Source organism: Solanum lycopersicum, chromosome 1 (assembly GCF_036512215.1).
Source record: "Solanum lycopersicum chromosome 1, SLM_r2.1".
Classification (NCBI taxonomy): Eukaryota; Viridiplantae; Streptophyta; class Magnoliopsida; order Solanales; family Solanaceae; genus Solanum; species Solanum lycopersicum.
In genome coordinates, this window is record NC_090800.1 from 63,802,828 (window position 1) to 63,821,395 (window position 18,568).

The following is an 18,568-nucleotide window of genomic DNA, read 5'->3' on the forward strand; positions in this document are numbered from 1 at the left end:
CTTACGTACAGTACGTGCAGAAGCGGTGCAAAAGATTTCATAAGATCAAGTTCAGACATACTCCTAAAATATAGAATGAATTGGAGGATGCTCTTACCACCATATCTTTGATGATTAAACATCCGGACACAAATTATATTGATCCTCTGGATATAGAGTTCAAAGGACATCCACTCCATTGTTCCCATGTTGAAACCTTTGCCTTGGTATTTTGATATAAAGAAGTATTTCAAATCTAGAACTTATCCTAAAAATGCTACGACCAACCAAAATAAGTCGATACGCCATGTGGCTCTCAATTTCTTTCTAAGTGGATAAGTACTTTATAAGAGGACTCCAGATTTGGGTCTTCTAAGATGTAGTAATGTTGTTGAAGCTGTGAAGCTTATTGAACAAATAAATGCTAGATTTTATGGTACGCATATGAACGGTCTCACTTTGGCAAGAAAGACCATACGAGCCAGGTATTTCTTGATGACTATGGAGAATGATTGTTGCAAATTTGTGCAAAAGGGCCACAAATGTCAAGTGCACGGTGATTTGATCAGAGTGCCACCTCCCGAACTTAATTCTATGAGTTCACCTTATACATTCGTAGCTTGGTGAATGGATGTCGTCGGTATAATAGAGCCATCCGTTTCTAATGGACTCAGATTCATTTTGGTCGCCATTGATTATTTCACTAAGTGGGTGGAAGCAGCTTCTTACAAGTCGGTAACCAAGAAAGTGGTGGATGATTTTGTACGCTACAATCTGATATGTAGATTTCGGGTACATGAATCCATCATTACTGATAATGGTGCAAATCTCAGCAGTCACTTGATGAGAGAGATATGTGAGCAATTTAAGATTACTCATCAATATTCAACTGCTTATCATCCCCAAATGAACGAAGCTGTAGAGGCCGCCAATAAGAATATCAAAAGGATTTTAAGGAAAATGATTGACAAACATCGAGGTTGGCATGAGATGTTACCATATGCTTTATTGGGATACCGCACGACTTTCAGAACATCGACTGGTGCTACGCCTTACTTACTAGTATATGGAACAGAGGCAGTCCTACCTGCTGAAGTTGAGATACTGTCATTGAAAATCATCTAGGAAGATTAGTTGAGTAATTCTGAATGGGTGAGCAAGCGGATTGATCAATTAACTTTGATTGATGAGAAGAGAATGGTTTTCTTCTGTCATGGTCAGTTGTATAGGCAGAGAATGGTTCGTGCCTTTCACAAGAGAGTAAGAGCCAGAGTTTTCGAAGTTGGTCAATAGGTCCTTAAGCGTGTTTTTCCTCATCAACATGAATACAAAGGAAAATTCGCACAAAACTGGCAAGGTCCTTATATAATTCGTAAAGTATTATCTGGAGGTGCTTTGGTCCTGTCGAAGATGGATGTAAACGTATGGCCGAAACCGATCAACTTAGATGCCGTCAAGAGATACTACGTGTGAAGCTGCGGTTTATATTTCTTTTATTCACTTGTAATCATTATGTTTTATTGTATTCGTTTTGCTTTAATTCTTATCCTTCCTGTAATAAACTACGTCTGACCTGAATTCTCGAGAATGAGATACGTAGGCGGCCTCTGTAGGCTTCGGTCAACCCATTTACCCCTTTTAATATTTTCTTGTATTTGAACTATGTTCGACCTGAATTATCAAGATTGAGATACATAGGAAGCCTATGTCAGCCTCGGTCGGTTTCTCTGTAGTTTTTCTTACTTTGTCAACTTTTGAGGAGGGGGAACTACGTTTGACCTGATTCCTTCCTCAACGGGATACGTAGGCGCCACAAGGGTTCCGTAATATCTCCCGTTAAGATTTCTATTCCTCTTGCCCAGTTTAATTCATTTATTTTGACAAAAGTAAACATCAAGAAGAGCATAGAAGACGACGTCAAGAGAAATAAGAGCACACGGAATCAACTTTCCTTTATGTTGAGATAAATGAAGAATACATTGAACATTATATTGCAAACACAAGATATAACCTTTATTTGCTTTACGTCAAACCAATCGATTTAACGAAAAATGAATAGAAGTACAACTCAGTGTCAACACGATGCGGACGACGTCAAAAGGGATGCACCACAACATGGAACTTTTCTTGGCAGCTAACTGGGCCATAGTCCAAAGAGGATTGTCAAACTTTTAGGACGCGAGCATAGGAGCGACATCCACCACAATCAAACCACACCCCTATTAAAAGGCATGTGGTTTTTTTTTCGTTTTTGTCAGTTTCGGTCTTGCATCATGAAATTTTGGTATTTGCTGGATGAAAATTTCCAATCTGAGTGACAATGCACCAAGAGTTTGGAAATTATGTCCGTGTAAGTTCTTACCTATGGATGTGAGCGCACCACATTCATGTCTAAGAGGTTACAAGCCTCCTTTTCATACTCGTTTAATTTGTCACTTATCTAAAACCAAAGGTTATCTAGCGTAATAGAGTTTTTTTTCAACCGATCGAGTAGAACTATAAACAGTCTGATTCCTGTAGTTTAAGGATATGTAGGCTGGTTCAATGTTAAAACTCGGCTGTACTCCAACATTCTCTCTTAAATCTTATTCTCAAGCATTTCGGTGCCTTAATAATTCGGTATTAGGATGACTTTTGAATTTTTTTCAAAATCATGCATTAAATCAAACATATCGAACTACAAGTGGCCTGAGTTCTCGTATAGTCTGAGATATGTAGTAAACCCGTATCTAGGGTTCGACCATAATTTCCGAAATCCATATCAAATCTTGTTGAAAAGATGAATTTGTGGTCGGTCAAAATTGGATTGGTCAATTTAATTTTCCTTGAATTGTAGGAACCAATCCTAGTAAAATGAGTGACAGTTGTTGACAACCGATTTCGGCTCTCTACGATAAATTAATTCACGAGCTTCTTAAGATTCCAAGTGATTTAAAATAATAGATATTTTGTGAAATTCAAATATACCTTTCAAAACATATATATGTAAGCATATTTTTAAGAATGTGTGATAATCGTCTTAAAAACTTTCTTTTTCGTTTGAATGTTGTACTAACGAGTTATGAAATAGTTTATTCTCTCTTTTGGAACTAATTATTTTAATTATGTCGATTATTTTGTCTCGTCGAAGTTAAGAGGCTTATTCGATTAATTCATAGTGATTTTTTTATCTTTCAAGTTTGTTTGGACCAACTAAATTTGGGCTTGTTCTTTTATTATCAGCAGCCCACTACGCCCATTTTCTTTTTCCCACCTTCCCAGCCCAATAATTCCAGCCTAAAATTTCCTCCATTTTCCATCAGCCCGTGCAAACCTTAATATTCCCAACCCAAATTTAAGTTATTTCTAGTTACCTAACCCCTTTTTATTTTATATCTAACCCTTCTTTTACATCTTCCTAGCCCAACACAAAAACCCCCAAATCATCCTTTTTCTCCCGACTGACCCCACCGCCCAAGTTCTTTTTCCCTAGAAAATTGAAATCAAGGAGTTTCTGCAGCTTCAACAAGTATGAAATCCAATTTCACGCGTTCGTCCTTTTCCCTCTTCCAAATCGCGCGTGGAAAGAAGGCAGCAACGGATACCTGCAATTTTGCTCTATCCGTACAACCTCTGCAGCACACAAGACACGCGGAATCGTCCTTGGTGTTGTATGATCGATCCACGTCGCTTGCACAGGACGAAGGTTCGATCTCGACCCTCCACCTCCCCTCAAATCCGTTCGAATAGCCTGGAATCGAGGGGATATTCATTTTTTTGGATAAGGTTTGGAATTCAAATTCCAAATGGGCCGAAAATTTTGGAATTTCCTCATCGTTCCCTCCTTTTGGCAAAAAACCCTAATTCTTGGCCTTTATATAGTCTCTTTTTCTTTCCAACAATGGATTTTAATCTTTAGTTGTTCCTTACATAACAAGAAAAAATAAATTGCTATCCAGACCTCCATTCTTTCGCTCGTTTTCAATTTATTGTGTTGAAGTCTGTTCTAGCTCGTCATTTCTGTTTCGCTGCCCCTCAAGAGGTAACCTTCTTTTAATTTTGAGTTTGTTTATGTCGGTTGAACATGTATTTCCTTGCGATTACCATATAAATTTGCCTGAGTGTGTTCCGTCTAAATTATTTCCTTCATCTTACTTCTATAAAATGAGTAACGTGCGCTTCGCTTTCAGGGTAGTTCGATGACTTAGTTCGGTCCGTCTTTGATTTTAATTTTTAGTTCGTGGCGTTTCTTCTTTGCTATTTACTCGACTATATTGACATGATGGTATCTTCTTTTTTGTGTAAAAAATGATTTTACTGCATCTTTTATTAGTTGTATATGTTTGAAAAGATTTATCCCATCATCCTTGAGTATAGATTTGGTTTTAGATCACTAACTTTGCCCCTAATTGGTTCAGTTCAGCATTATTGTGACTATCGTGTGACGCAAATGATTTTTTCATCTTGTTCATTTGGTCTCATTTGAAATTATTTATGCTTTCAATGTTCGATGGAGATTTTGTTTATGGTTTTGCTTCATTTGCTGTTAGCATTCCCGTTTTTGACAGCTAGTATTACCGTTGTTTTTGTGTAGCAAATCTCCGCATTTAAAAATTCTCACAAATGGAAGTGAATAAAAGTTGACTAATTCTTTTTTGGAAAATAAAAAGAAAAAAATAATAAAAATAAATGAATCATTAAAGTCTAGCAATGCAATGAGTCTCTTTTGATCAAATTTGGATCACTGTTTATCAAGATATCTTACCAACATATATCTATATTTGATTCTAAAATGCATGAGTGAGTCCCGAACCGTTTTGGTTTTGTTAGAGTGTCAAGTTCTAGTTCGTTTGTGCAAGGGGTCAGATCTCAAGTCTTGTTGTTCACTGAAAAAGTTTTTTTTTCTAAATTATTAAGTGCTTAGGTTCTTTGTTAAGTTGGACTCGTAGGCCGATTTCTCAAGAATGACAAAGAATTAGACCTTCTTTATAATAAAGAATTAGTGCATGTCTGCTCCTCGATGTGTCTATATTGTTGCTCATGTGGGGGTGATTTTGACTTAAGTATGAGTTTGTTCTTAAATCGTCCTCGTTTAAATGCTTTGTATGTACTAAATTCGTTAGCGTCAGATTGTGATATTTATTATGAAGAAGTAGTACGTGAGATATATCACTGGTCAGTCAATAACATGATTTTTCTTTCAATACTATGAGTTACTCTAAAACATACACTGTTTGCTAAGCTCTTCATGCCGATGTAGTCGTGTTTTATTCTAGTCGATTCAATTTTTCCTATTTCATGAGCGTTTCGATTATCTTAATGCTTGTTAACTCGTTTGGATCAAGTTGGGCCTTTATATCATTAGTCGAAAATGGTGATTATATTTGCCTAAGGATTCAATATAAACATGCGTACTTCCTTGTTTTACCTGCCAATTCTCAAAGCTTTCTAGAATTGTATGATAAAAGTTGTTTGGAATTTTTTTTCTTCTGCCTCGTGTCTTAGTCATACTAATTTAAAATTTCACCATTAAGCTTGTCTGGAGTATGAGCATACTGACATTAAGCATAATGTACATAATATTTTGTTTTGTAATATATCTTGTTTAGATTGTAAGGTTAAACATAATAGCCTGGTAGCTTGTTACATGAGTTTAGGTTTTGGTCCGATATTAATATATTCCTCCCTGTGTATCTTAAATGAAATCAATGCCAATATGAATTTGGAATAAGTGATCAGCCGTATGACGATGGGAACTGTAAATAATTGTTTATTTGTCGATGTATTTTGGTTATTTTTAAAGCCAAGTTTAATTTTTTTAGCTAACTACGTTAGTTGCTGGAAAACCGTAGGTTAATGGAATGTCTTAGGTGCTTTCAAACCTTCCTAAGACATTAATATGAATCCCGAACCCCCTAAAAGGTTTTCAATTGATTTTTCTCTGTTTAATCTTTTGAAAAATCAAGTTTTCTTAATTATCCTCAAAAATTAAGTGGCGACTCTAAAAAGTTGAAAAACCCCTAGAAAATATATGTTTTTCCTCTTTTAGATAAAGCAACATGAATATATATATATATATATATATATATATATATATGTATGTATGTATATATATATAAATATATATATACGTATGTATGCATGTGTATATATATATACATGTATATATGTATATATATATATAGGCTTAAGTCATATGCGGCCCCTTAAAGTTGTTCGCATAATTCACTTAGACACCTTAACTAAGACTATTACCTATTAGACACTTTATTATTAAAGAATATGTATCTATTGAACATAAAACGAAATTTTTTAAAAAAAATATTTTGCGTGTAATTCACGCTCATTTACTTAAAAAATGACAAATAAAATTATGACACTTGGCACATGGACCCAATCTAGCAATAAAATATAGTTTTTTTAATTTAAAAAAATGAAAAATAGTTTCCCTTTATTTATTAATAACAAAAGTATTTTATAAAAATCTCCCCCACCCCCACTTAACCCTTTGACCTTTCTTCTTCCTCTATCCATTCCTCTACCCAGTAACCCCGACAGCCACCATAACAAAAATAAAAACCTCCTGTTCAAATTTTATCTCCTATCATCTGTTATTCTCCATTTGTTTTAAGATCTTTGTGAAAATAAATAAACATTAATAAATTGTTTTTAAGATTCATGACCAAAAAAAATTGAAAGTATGTTGAATTTTTTAATATCATCTTTAATAAATTAATGATTGGCGATGTTTGTTCAATCGGAGTGATCGAAATAGAGATAGACGAATATTGATCAATTTTTAACTCCAATGTTCGAATTTTTCTTCTTCTCACATATTAAATTCGCAGATTTTTTTTATACAAAAAATGAAAAAAAAAGAATGAAACAAAATGGTAAGAATTTTGAAACCATTAGAATGGTGGGGGAAGAAGATAACCACTGATACTAAGAATTTTGAAATCATTAGAATGGTGGGGAAGAAGATAACCATTGGTGCATGGGTATGGAGGTTGGGTTGGGTTGGGGTTGATAGAAATAGGGAAGAAGAAGAACAGATCTTCTTTTTTGTTAATTATTTTTTAAAAAATTAACTTAGGGGTATAAATTAAGAAAAAAATGAAAAATATTATTTTTAATAAATTAACGCGCTCAAGGAAAGTGAATTACACGTTTTTTGCCATGTCAGCATTTTGTGTCTAATAGGAATGACAATTGAAAAAATAAAGTGTTCAATTGGCATAAGGATTAGTTGAGGTGTCTAAATTAATTATGCAGACAACTTTGAGTGGCTGGAGATTACTTAGGTCATATATATACATACATACATATATACATACATATATATATATATACATACATACATACATACATATATACATACATACATACATATATATATATATATATATACATATATGATAGGAATAAACAATGACTAACTATTCATTTGATGAAAACTCCTAAAACACCCACAATTAGCACAAACAGTTTCTTCTTTAGTTCCATCATCACCCTTCTTCACAAATTAACGACATCCATCAACCGAATAGTGACCAAACTTAGTATCATGATTTTTAGGCACATACCATATTTTATCGTCATATCACCATTTGGATTTTAGCTTGTGTTGCTTCTCATTTTCTTTTATTTTTTTTTGGCTAAAGCTTTAAGGGTGAAGTTTTAGTTTTTGCCTTTTGGTTTGAGTTTAAACGGTCTTTAATACTATGAAAATTGTTTAATTTTCAACAGAGAATTAATTTTCTATGACATCATTTGTGATGAGATTATCTGCAATAAAGTAAATTTATGTAAGTGATGCCACATTAAAACATTGTGTAAATGGTGTTTTTAATGTTACCTCGCTTACGTAAATTTACTCTACTATAGATAATCTGATCACGAATTATGTCAATAGAAAATTAATTATGTGTTGAAAATTAAACTATTATTCACACTATGAAAAACCGTTTAAACTCAAACCAAAAGGCAAAAACTAAAACTTCACCCTTAAAGCATTAGCCAAAAAAAAAAAGCAAATGACAAGCAACACAAGCTATAATTCAAATGGTAATATGAACATAAAATATGGTATATGCCTAACAATCATGCTACTAAGTTTGGTGACTATTCGGTTGATAGATGTCGTGAATTTGTGAATAAGGGTGATGATAGAACTAAAAAAGAAACTGTTTGTGCTAATTGTGGGTTTTTTATAAGTTTTCGTTGAATGAATAGTTAGTGATTGTTTCTTCCTATTATATATATACACACACAACACACACACACACACACACACAGATATATATATATATATATATATATATATATATATATATATATATTAATATAACATTAAATCAAGTTAAATTAATTAACTTAACATTAAATACATGATACATAACAGTGACTATATGTGCATGATACATAACAGTGAGTAGATGTGTATAAAACATAACAATAACTTAATGACAAATTATATACAATATATCAGAAACATACCTTTGGAATAACATTGACATGTTGTTCACCCTCGTTAATAGAAACACCAACACCATCCCAGCTACATCCCCCATATTATCAGTGACTTGATAATCACTCTCGTTACCAGAAACACCAACACCATCCTCAGCTACATCCCCTGCATAGTTAGTGACTTGAGTTTCACCCTTGTTACCAGAAATATCAACATCATCATCAGCTACACCACTCATATCAACAAGATCAATCCATATTTGTGGAGATGTTTGTTTCTCAAAATGAAATGTGCTTGAATTAGTCTCAACATATATGTTTTCCTTGCGTCAAGATTGCATCAACTGGGAGTGATTTAACTTTATCAATATAACCAGTTCCTTAAATTTCTTGTCAACTGTGAATTATAAATACATTTAGGATAAATATAAATTACATATGGGTAAATATATCAAAACAACTAACCTACGTATTTTTTCAAATGATCTTTCAACCCTTTAAAATTTGGAATTACATAGTTGACTTTTTGAGAATCTTTTGAACCATGTACATCAGTAGACGGGGTCGGAGGCACGTCTGGAATAGAATCATGTACATCCACAGTCGGGGTCGTAGACACAATTGATTGATCACGATGATTGGCTTCTGAAACCTTTGCTTTATGTTTAACCACTTTTTTCGCTTCTTTTTAGGGGTAGTGAAAAAGATGTATCTGACACTCTAGAAGATCTCCTCAATAAGTTTTCGGGTGTTTTGGTGGAGAAATCATCAAAGTCATCTTCGTCATTTGGTTGTACTAAGAGTGGTAAAGAAGGAGGAGCATGTTCAACTTCAACTAAGTCAAAAGCGTCAAGTTCCTTCGCTGTTGGGACAATGTTTGAACATGCATTTTGAATGTATCACAACACATAAAATAATTTAAATGTTAAGACAAGATAGAATGTATCACAATACAGAAAATAATTAAGACACAACACAATGTATCAAAACACATAAAATAATGATATTAAAAAAACAAACTTGAAATATTTAATTTTCACAGTAAAAAAGATTTAATTTTACCTCTTGGAAAATGCTAGACATAAGCATTTCAAACTTTTCCTTACACACTTCTCTAATTACACATTTTTGGGATGACATTCCATTCTTTCATTAGAAATTTCAAAATGTAACTAGGATGCACATTCGTATATCCATATGTTCAGCGCATACGGCAGTCCATATAATTGATACAATTTTTTGATAACATCAAAAGTATATCTAAGTGAACTGATGAGCTTTGAGAATGAATGCTGACCCCAAGGATAATCTCGATATTTACCATCTGGAACCATTAGAAAATTCACAATAGATATAATTGTATTAGCAAGATTAGTCAAGAAGAATGCATGAATAAATAACTATATAGACATTTGGAGTGCATCCTGATCGTTCTCCTTGTTGCCCATCTTAAATTGTTGGACTAGTTTATTCTTGGTAACACTATTCACTGCACTGGAAAAATACTTCTGGAATAGCATACAGGGAGTTGATTCTGGGTATTGGAAATCATTGGTATTGCCTTTGAATTTAACTCCAGTTATTGTTGCAAATTCATCTATGCCAAATTTCAGGATACACTTATTCGCATGTCTAATATGCAACACATTAGAGTTGCCTTGTTCCAACTCTAACAACAGCAAGCACTTAGTGATTTGACCTGAAAATTACATTTAGTAATATCTAAAAATGGTTCAAATATTGTAGCCCTAAACAGTTAGAATACATCCCGTATAGAGTCTTTAAAATCCTTCAGAAAATTGTTGCTAAAATTGACAGTAAACCTTATGGGATCAGTTGGTATCTTTTTTTATCTTTTACTTGAGTGGCTGCAATTTGAAAAAAATATAATTTTTAATGATATTGAATATATATACTAAATAAAACAACAAATCCCTGTATGATACATGATACCAATTTTCAAAGATTCATGATACATAAAAAAAATTTAATTCATTTATCATTGAATTTACTAAACACTATAACACATTATAATGATATGCATCAAATGTACTATATCTTTCAAAACAATTTAAGGAAGAAAAAAAAGACATACCCTAAGAAATGTGGGTCTGAAAATAACAGTTGTTGATATTTTTCTCTTTTTTGGGGGGTATTTTTGCAACATTTCATTTAGAAAATTATGAAATATGTTTGTTTGGCTCCTTCCTCAAATTCAAAGGATCATGCGAAGAATTTTTTCTATTTTCTTCCTAATCTTCATCATCAGAATCATATATCCTTCGATTCGTAACATGATCCATATATATGATAGAAGATAACGATGAACAAGAATAAATATAAAATTAAAAATTGACTTTAAGTTCGGATGGAGTAAGAAGAAAAATAAGAGTCCAAGAATAAACGGATGTATCATACGGATTTCAGAAAGTGCAATTTTTAAAATTCAGATTTATGTTGTTAAGAAATGTGTTTGATTGAGAGAGTAATAATTTGAAATTCAAAATTTATATACTAAGTGTAGTTATGGATAAAAAGGATTCAGTTGATTGGGTGTATTTGTGGAGAAAAAATAGGCATGACATTGGGATGAAACGTGTGTCCGATGAGAGAGAGTGTTATGCATCTACAATATTATGATTACAAAGTAAAAAAGGAATTTAAGTAATTTTTATTAAAAAGTTGGGAAAATTATATAATAACAAACTTATAGTTGTATATTTAAGTTATTTTTCTATTAATAAATGCACAACATGTCATTACACATAAATGTTTTTATCATTTCCCTTATTGAGAAAAGGGAGTTTGAGATGATGAACAATGCAATTAAAAGTTGTACCAGCAACATTATAAGTTGTACTATAAACTTGGACGAGTTTGATTGGTCATTGAATATAATTTTTTTAGTGTGAAAGTAAGTCTACACGTGTATTGAACTTCTTTCTCATCAAACCACGTGTAAATTTTCACTTAAATTTTATTTCCTTCATTTGCATATGACACTGTTTTCTTCAATTGATTTCCAATTTCACATAATTTCTTTCTCTAAAACTATACAAATTTTCTTTTTAATGGTTCTCAAATTTCATCATGCTTCATTAATCCAAGTCTATTTGAGATGACAGAAAGTCTCAAGGGTCCATGGAAAGCTACTTGGAAAAGCATGGCACCAACAAAGGTGAAATGTTTTGCTTGGCTGTTTAATTATGTTTTTTTAGGTTTTAAAGCAATGTTTGTTTAGTTATCGCACTCTCATTATCTTTATATCGTCGTTTATTTTTTGGGTTGTTTCAATGAATTTGAATGTTCATGTTTGAATTGAGTTATTCAGGTGCAATCTTACGAGACGTATAACAAATTTTGTGTTCTGCCATTAAAATTTATATTTCATTGTTAACTTAATTTAAGAATTGGTGCAACAAAGGTGTTTAATAGTATCTTCGAACCAAGTAAAAGACTTCTTCATTTTTTTTCCTACAAATATCATTCTTCATTTATACATTTGATTTTTAGATGATTTTGATAGTGTAGGGTTATTATTATAGAAAATATCAAGCAAATCTGAGGGGATGTGTAGTGATGGATCATTGTAAAATGGAGCAAAACAAAGCAATGTGAGACTCAGAGCATGTCTCTTCATCTCTGTGTGAGATATGGTATGTTTAAGGTACAGTGAAATACTTTATTCTCTATGTTCCAGAACGATATGCACTTGATGATCAGGGCTTAGTGAGCTCCTCTTTTCTATATTTGTTCATATTTATTCTAGATTGTACATCACTTCATGTGCTTAAATAATGGTTGCATTGGTATTAATCTACAAGGTTTGGTCATCCAGAAAGTGAGTACTAAATACCTATGGAGAACAAAAAGTTCATTCGCTCTTTCATTACATGCTTACAGATGGGGACTAAGATATAGAGGGTTTTTGTGATTAGTTAAATCTACTAAGAGCCACACAATCAGTATCTTTTGTGTTCATTATGGTTGTGTTGACACATTATTGGACTTAATCTAGAGAGCCAATTCATCTCTTTAGAAAAGATTGAAAACTACATGTAAGATGTAGAATCTCTTTAAGGTGTGAAGTCTTTCGAGAAAAAACTTACAATCATGGCAGACAATATCACAATTATGGCATACAATATCACAATCATTTACAAGCTTTATGTGAATTTGAACTTAAGTACAATAGAATTTGCTTTTGGAGTTCATAGTTGCCTATGTGAATATGAAAAATTTCCTTTCCCTCTTAGGCTTCTTTTAACTTTAAATCAAAGTTCATTCACTGATTTTTAAATTCCTGGAAAGTATTGTTTCAATATGTTGATAAAGTTCGTCAATCGTGTTAATTTTCTATTTTAAACTTATTCAATATATATTGTTTCCTTCATTTTTACAATCATCGATTAGGACTATATTTTTTATATGGTATTTGCACTTGACTACTCCAATGCCTCTCACGTTACTTCTGATCCTTGATGTTGGAATTGACATATAGATAATACGCTCAACTCCATTTGCAAATAAAAATTTGAATCGAATATAGTAAATTATCTAATAAATTCAAAAATCATCACCATATTATTGGATAACTCTATATTTTTAGCTTCTGATTTTCTTGTTTATTGTATCACTGTGTAAAGAATAAGTTTGTTCTTATTGGAAGGCACTCTTATGGTTTTATTTCCATGCCATTTTTTAGTTGTCCAAGTACGTCTTAATTACTCGCCCTTTTCTCTCAAATATTCTCTCTTTGTTACTAATTTCTCTATGTTCACAGATGTATTTGTACCATAATATACATACTTTTTTAGAATGTTTCTTTTCATACTTATTCGACATAGAAACATTTTGTATAACAGAAATCCTTTCAAAAAGTGGTCTGAATTTTGTAGTATTCAAGTGATTTACTGATAAATTACATGCACACATTGTGATATTTTCTTGGGAAGAAATCAGGGTGGTCCTTCTTTTGTTTGATTAGCAACTATCATGCTATCATTTTTATTTTGAAAGATCTTTAATATTTAACCTACTTCATATTTAACTTCTTGATAAAATATCAATTAAGATATACTATGATAGGTTCCTGATTTCATTTTGGGTGATGCTTATATGATGCTTGAAAATGCCGAGGTAACTAGATTAATCTGGAGACAATCATTCAATAGTATTTTAAAAAAAGAGAGTCTTATGTGTATTTAAAGGGTTATTGACCTGCCTCTAAGAACCAAAGGAGGGAATTCTATCTATCTATCTATCTATCTATCTATCTATCTATATGTAACGACCTGTTTAGTCATTTTGAGCAGCAGATTTTATTCTGGAAAAACTGTCTTGGTCGACGGATCCCACGACGGACCGTCATGGGCATGACGGACCGTCGAGGGGGTCTCGTTCCAAAACACTTCGAATTCTGAAATTTGGGTACAGAAATCGACTCTCTGAACTTCGTGACGAAGAGGCAGGACGGACCGTCACAGGCATGACGGGCCTTCACAGATCCTTTAGTAAAAAATTAAGTCTCTGAACTCTGTGACGACTCAGGAGGACGGACCGTCGCAGGCACGACAGCCCGTCACAGATTGCGTAATCCCAGGCTGGGTTGGATTTCTGTTAAATGTTTTAAGGGGCGTTTTGGGAAATTGCTTGCTTGATCACGAATCTTCGGTGGAGGTAGGTTATGGTTTTTAAGCTATTCGTAGTAGACTCTTAATAGCGAATGATATGTGTTGGGTAGTATTATAAAACGTTTTATATTCTTAATTGTGTGCTTACATGATGTGATTATATAATTGTGATGAATAAGCATGATGAGTCTATTGAATCTCTAATCCTAAATTTACCTTGTTAATGATGATGCCTTTGTATAAAAGAAGGCTTGATGAACTAAAGTAATGAGGTCGATGATGCCTTGGTAGAAGAGAAGGCTTGATGAACTAAAGTAATGTGGTTGATGATGCCTTGGTATAAAAGAAGGCTTGATGAATTAATAGAATAAGATTAGTGGAGCGGGTGTCACGAACCGACACGTAGAATTAGTGGAGCGGGTGTCACGAACCGACACATAGAATTAGGGGATCGGGTGTCACGAATCGACATGTAGAATTAGGGGATCGGGTGTCACGAACCGACCCGTAGAATTAGGGGATCGGGTGTCACGAACCGACACGTAGAAATTAGAGGATCGGGTGTCACGAACCGACACGTAGAATTAGGGGATTGGGTGTCACGAACCGACACGTAGAATTAGGGGATCAGAGTGTCACATACCGATACAAGAGGAATAAAGATAATGAATCTTGAAATTATGTTAATAAATTCGAATGAAAAGAACATATATCCCAAATGAGTATAGTGTGGAGACTTGAGTTCTCATAGGTGTGTTTGATGTGGTTACACATGATTTATGAACTTGTTGCTTTCACCTGTTAAGGAATATGGTCGATTTTATGTTATTATCTGATATATACTGTTTTCTATTTTGAGTTGCCTGATGATACCTACTCAGTACTTTTGCCTTGTACTGATCCCTACTTGTATTTGTTTTCTTGATTATTTGTGGAGTGTAGCAAACGTGCCGTCGCCTTCAACTCAACCGCAACTCTAGCCAGTCTTCATTACACTGGATTTCAGGGTGAGCTAATGCTTCTAGCTTGGACTGGATCTTCCTCTTCATGTCTAGATGCCTTGAACTTCCGGCATAGACTAGCTTTTTACTTATTTTAGCTTCTTAGATACTCTTAGATTAGTAATATGAGGATAGATATTCTTTTGATGATGATTTCCCGATTTTGGGAATAATAAGTATTGAGTTTTAGAAGTTATTTATTAATTGCGTTAATGAGTTTTAAGTCTTCCGCATTGTATTCTGTTTATTATGGTTAAAACGTTGGTGTTTAGATTGGTTGGTTTGCTCACATAGGAGGATAAATGTGGGTGCCACTCACGACGCATTTTGGGTCGTGACAAATTTGGTATCAGAGCATTAGGTTCGTTGGTCTCATCACAGAAGAACGAGCATCAGGTTCTTGCTTATCTTAGCGGGTTATCTGATCAGGGCCAGACACCTCCAGTGTTTTCTGCACCAGCATCTTAGGTTCCGGAGGTACAACATGCAGCTACTGTGGCTCCCCGCATGGCTGCCTCATTGGAAATAGGCACGTTTCCTCGTCTGACTACAGGGCCTATAATGACAAATGATCAGCATGAACTTTTCAGTAAGTTCTTGAAATTTAAACCTCCAGTCTTCAAGGGTGCTGAATCTGAGGATGCCTACGATTTTTTGGTTGACTGTCATGAGCTACTACACAAGATGGGTATAGTAAAACAGTTTGGTGTTGAGTTTGTGACTTATCAGTTTCAAGAAAACGCCAAAATGTGGTGGCGGTCACATGTTGAGTGCCAACCAACAGAGGCACAACCTATGACTTGGGCATCATTCTCTAGCTTGTTTATGGAGAAGTATATCCCCCGGACTTTGAGGGATAGGAAAAGAGATGAGTTCTTGAGCCTAGAGCAAGGTAGGATGTCGGTTACTGCATATGAGGCTAAGTTTCGTGCATTATCCAGGTATGCCACCCAACTTTATTTCAGTCCACAAGAGCGGATTCGCCGTTTTGTGAAGGGGTTGAGGTCAGAATTGCGGATTTCAGCCTTACAGGTAGCGGCTACGGCAAAATCCTTTCAAGAAGTGGTAGACTTCGTGATAGAGGTGGAAGGAGTGAAGCCAAATGACTTCACCATGGCATCGACATCAAAAAGGTTTCAAAAGGGAGGTGAGTTTAATTGTTCTTACTCTAGAGGACAGGGTTCAGGAGGTTACTCAGTCCGACCAATTCAGTCTTCACTACAGAGTGTAGTTGGGGGTCCACCTAAGACCAGTCAACACTTCTCTGAGAGACCTATGCTTGACTCCAGAGAGTGTTATGGATGTGGGGAGACTGGACATATTAGGAGGAATTGTCCAAAACTGAGTTATAGACCTCCAATAGCTAGAGGTAGAGGTGGTCATGGTAGAGGCCGTTATTCTGGAGGACGTGGTGGCCGAGGTAATGGTGGTAACCAAAACGGCCGGGGTGACGGACAAATGGGAACTACTGCAGCGCAACATGGTAGGGGCAACGGGAAAACAGGGGATAGGGCCCATTGTTACGCTTTTCCTGGGCGGTCGGAAGCGGAGACATCAGATGCTGTTATCACGGGTAATCTTTTGGTTTGTGATTGTATGGCTTCTGTATTATTTTATCCAGGGTCCACATTTTCATATGTATCTTCCTCATTTGCTACTGTTCTTAATTTACATTGTGAATTGCGTGACATACCTATTTGTGTGTCTACTCCGGTGGGTGAGTCTGTGATAGTTGAAAAACTATATAGGTCTTGTTTGGTGACTTTTGTGGGGAGAAATACTTATGTAGACTCGGTTATCATAGAAATGGTTGATTTTGATGTAATTCAGGGTATGACTTGGCTTTCTCCAAATTTTGCGATCTTGGATTGTAATGCTAAAATTGTGACGTTAGACAAGCCTGGGACAGATCCGTTATTGTGGGAGGGCGACTACACTTCCACTCCGGTTCGTATCATCTCCTTTCTTCATGCTAAGAGAATGGTTAGTAAAGGGTGTTTAGCTTTCTTGGCACATCTCAGGGATGACACTACCCAAGTACCTTCAATTGAGTCAGTTTCGGTAGTCCGTGAGTTTCTGGATGTGTTCCCTGCAGATCTTCCTGGTATGCCACCGGATAGAGATATTGATTTTTGCATCGATCTGGAACAGGGTACTCGCCCCATTTCTATACCCCCTTATAGAATGGCTCCCGTGGAGTTAAGAGAGTTAAAGGCCCAACTTCAAGAGTTGTTGAGCAAAGGATTCATTAGACCAAGTGCATCTCCTTGGGGTGCTCTGGTATTATTTGTGAAGAAGAGGGATGGGAGTTTTCGGATGTGCATAGACTACCGGCAGTTGAACAAGGTAACTATTAAGAACAAGTATCTCATTCCTCGCATTGATGACTTGTTCGATCAGTTACAAGGTGCTTGTGTCTTCTCTAAGATTGACTTGAGATACGGTTAGCATCAATTGAAAATACGGGCAACGGATGTGCCAAAGACTGCTTTTAGGACCAGGTATGGGCATTACAAATTTATAGTGATGTCTTTTGGTCTTACGAATGCCCCTGCTACTTTCATGAGCTTGATGAACGGGATTTTTAAGCCATATCTGGATCACTTTGTGGTCGTATTTATTGATGATATATTGGTATACTCAAAGAGCAAGAAGGAATATGCGGAGCACTTGAGAATTGTATTGGAAATGTTGAGGATGCAGTGTCCTTCGTGGGGCATGTGGTTTGTAAGGATGGGGTGATGGTGGATCCTTCTAAGATTGAGACAGTGAAGAATTGGGTAAGACCTACTAATGTGTCAGAAATAAGGAGCTTTGTTGGTTTAGCTAGCTATTACCGTCGATTTGTCAAGGGAATTCTCTTACATTGCTTCACAATTGACGAACTTGACTAAGCAGAATGTTCCATTTGTATGGTCGGACGAATGTCAGGAAAGCTTTCAGAAACTCAGGACCTTGTTAACTACTGCACCAATCCTTACCCTGCCAGTGGAAGTTAAGAATTTCATTGTCTATTGTGATGTATCTTATTCGGGTTCGGGTGCAGTGCTAATGCAAGAGAAGAACGTAAGAACTTATTCTTCAAGGTAATTAAAGATGCATGAACGTAATTATCCGACCCATGATTTGGAATTGGCTGTGGTAGTGTTTGCATTAAAGCAATGGAGACATTATTTATATGGGGTTAAGTGTGAAGTCTACACGGATCATCGTATCCTACAGTATGTTTTTACCCAAAAAGATTTGAACTTGAGACAGAGGAGATGGATGGAACTACTGAAGGACTACGACATCGCTATCTTGTATCATCCAGGAAAGGCTAATGTTATGGCAGACGCCTTAAGTAGAAGGGCAGGAAGCATGGGAAGTCTAGCTCACTTGCAAGTTTCTAGACGCCCATTGGCTAGAGAAGTTCAAACTCTGGCTAATAAATTTATGAGGCTAGAAGTAAATGAGAAGGGAGGATTTTTGGCCAGTGTGGAGGCAAGATCTTCTTTTCTTGAC

General features: G+C 35.0%; 1 protein-coding gene across 1 annotated transcript; it reads left to right on the forward strand.

Annotated features, from left to right (window-relative positions):
• The first annotated feature begins 16,339 nt into the window (after window positions 1-16,339).
• Window positions 16,340-18,063, forward strand: LOC138344433 (uncharacterized). The gene is made up of 3 exons (XM_069294713.1): window positions 16,340-17,015; window positions 17,160-17,216; window positions 17,996-18,063. Exons 1-3 carry the CDS (start codon window positions 16,340-16,342, stop codon window positions 18,061-18,063), a joined length of 801 nt encoding a protein of 266 aa, XP_069150814.1.
• The last annotated feature ends 505 nt before the right edge of the window (window positions 18,064-18,568 follow it).

Bases quoted from the DNA above. Each gene is read 5' to 3' on its own strand.
- LOC138344433 (XM_069294713.1), top strand. From the start codon at position 16,340: ATGCTTGACTCCAGAGAGTGTTATGGATGTGGGGAGACTGGACATATT. The intron at 17,016-17,159 runs GTATCATCTCCT...TGTTCCCTGCAG, and splicing joins CTACACTTCCACTCCGGTTC to ATCTTCCTGGTATGCCACCG. The intron at 17,217-17,995 runs GTACTCGCCCCA...GACGAATGTCAG, and splicing joins TTGCATCGATCTGGAACAGG to GAAAGCTTTCAGAAACTCAG.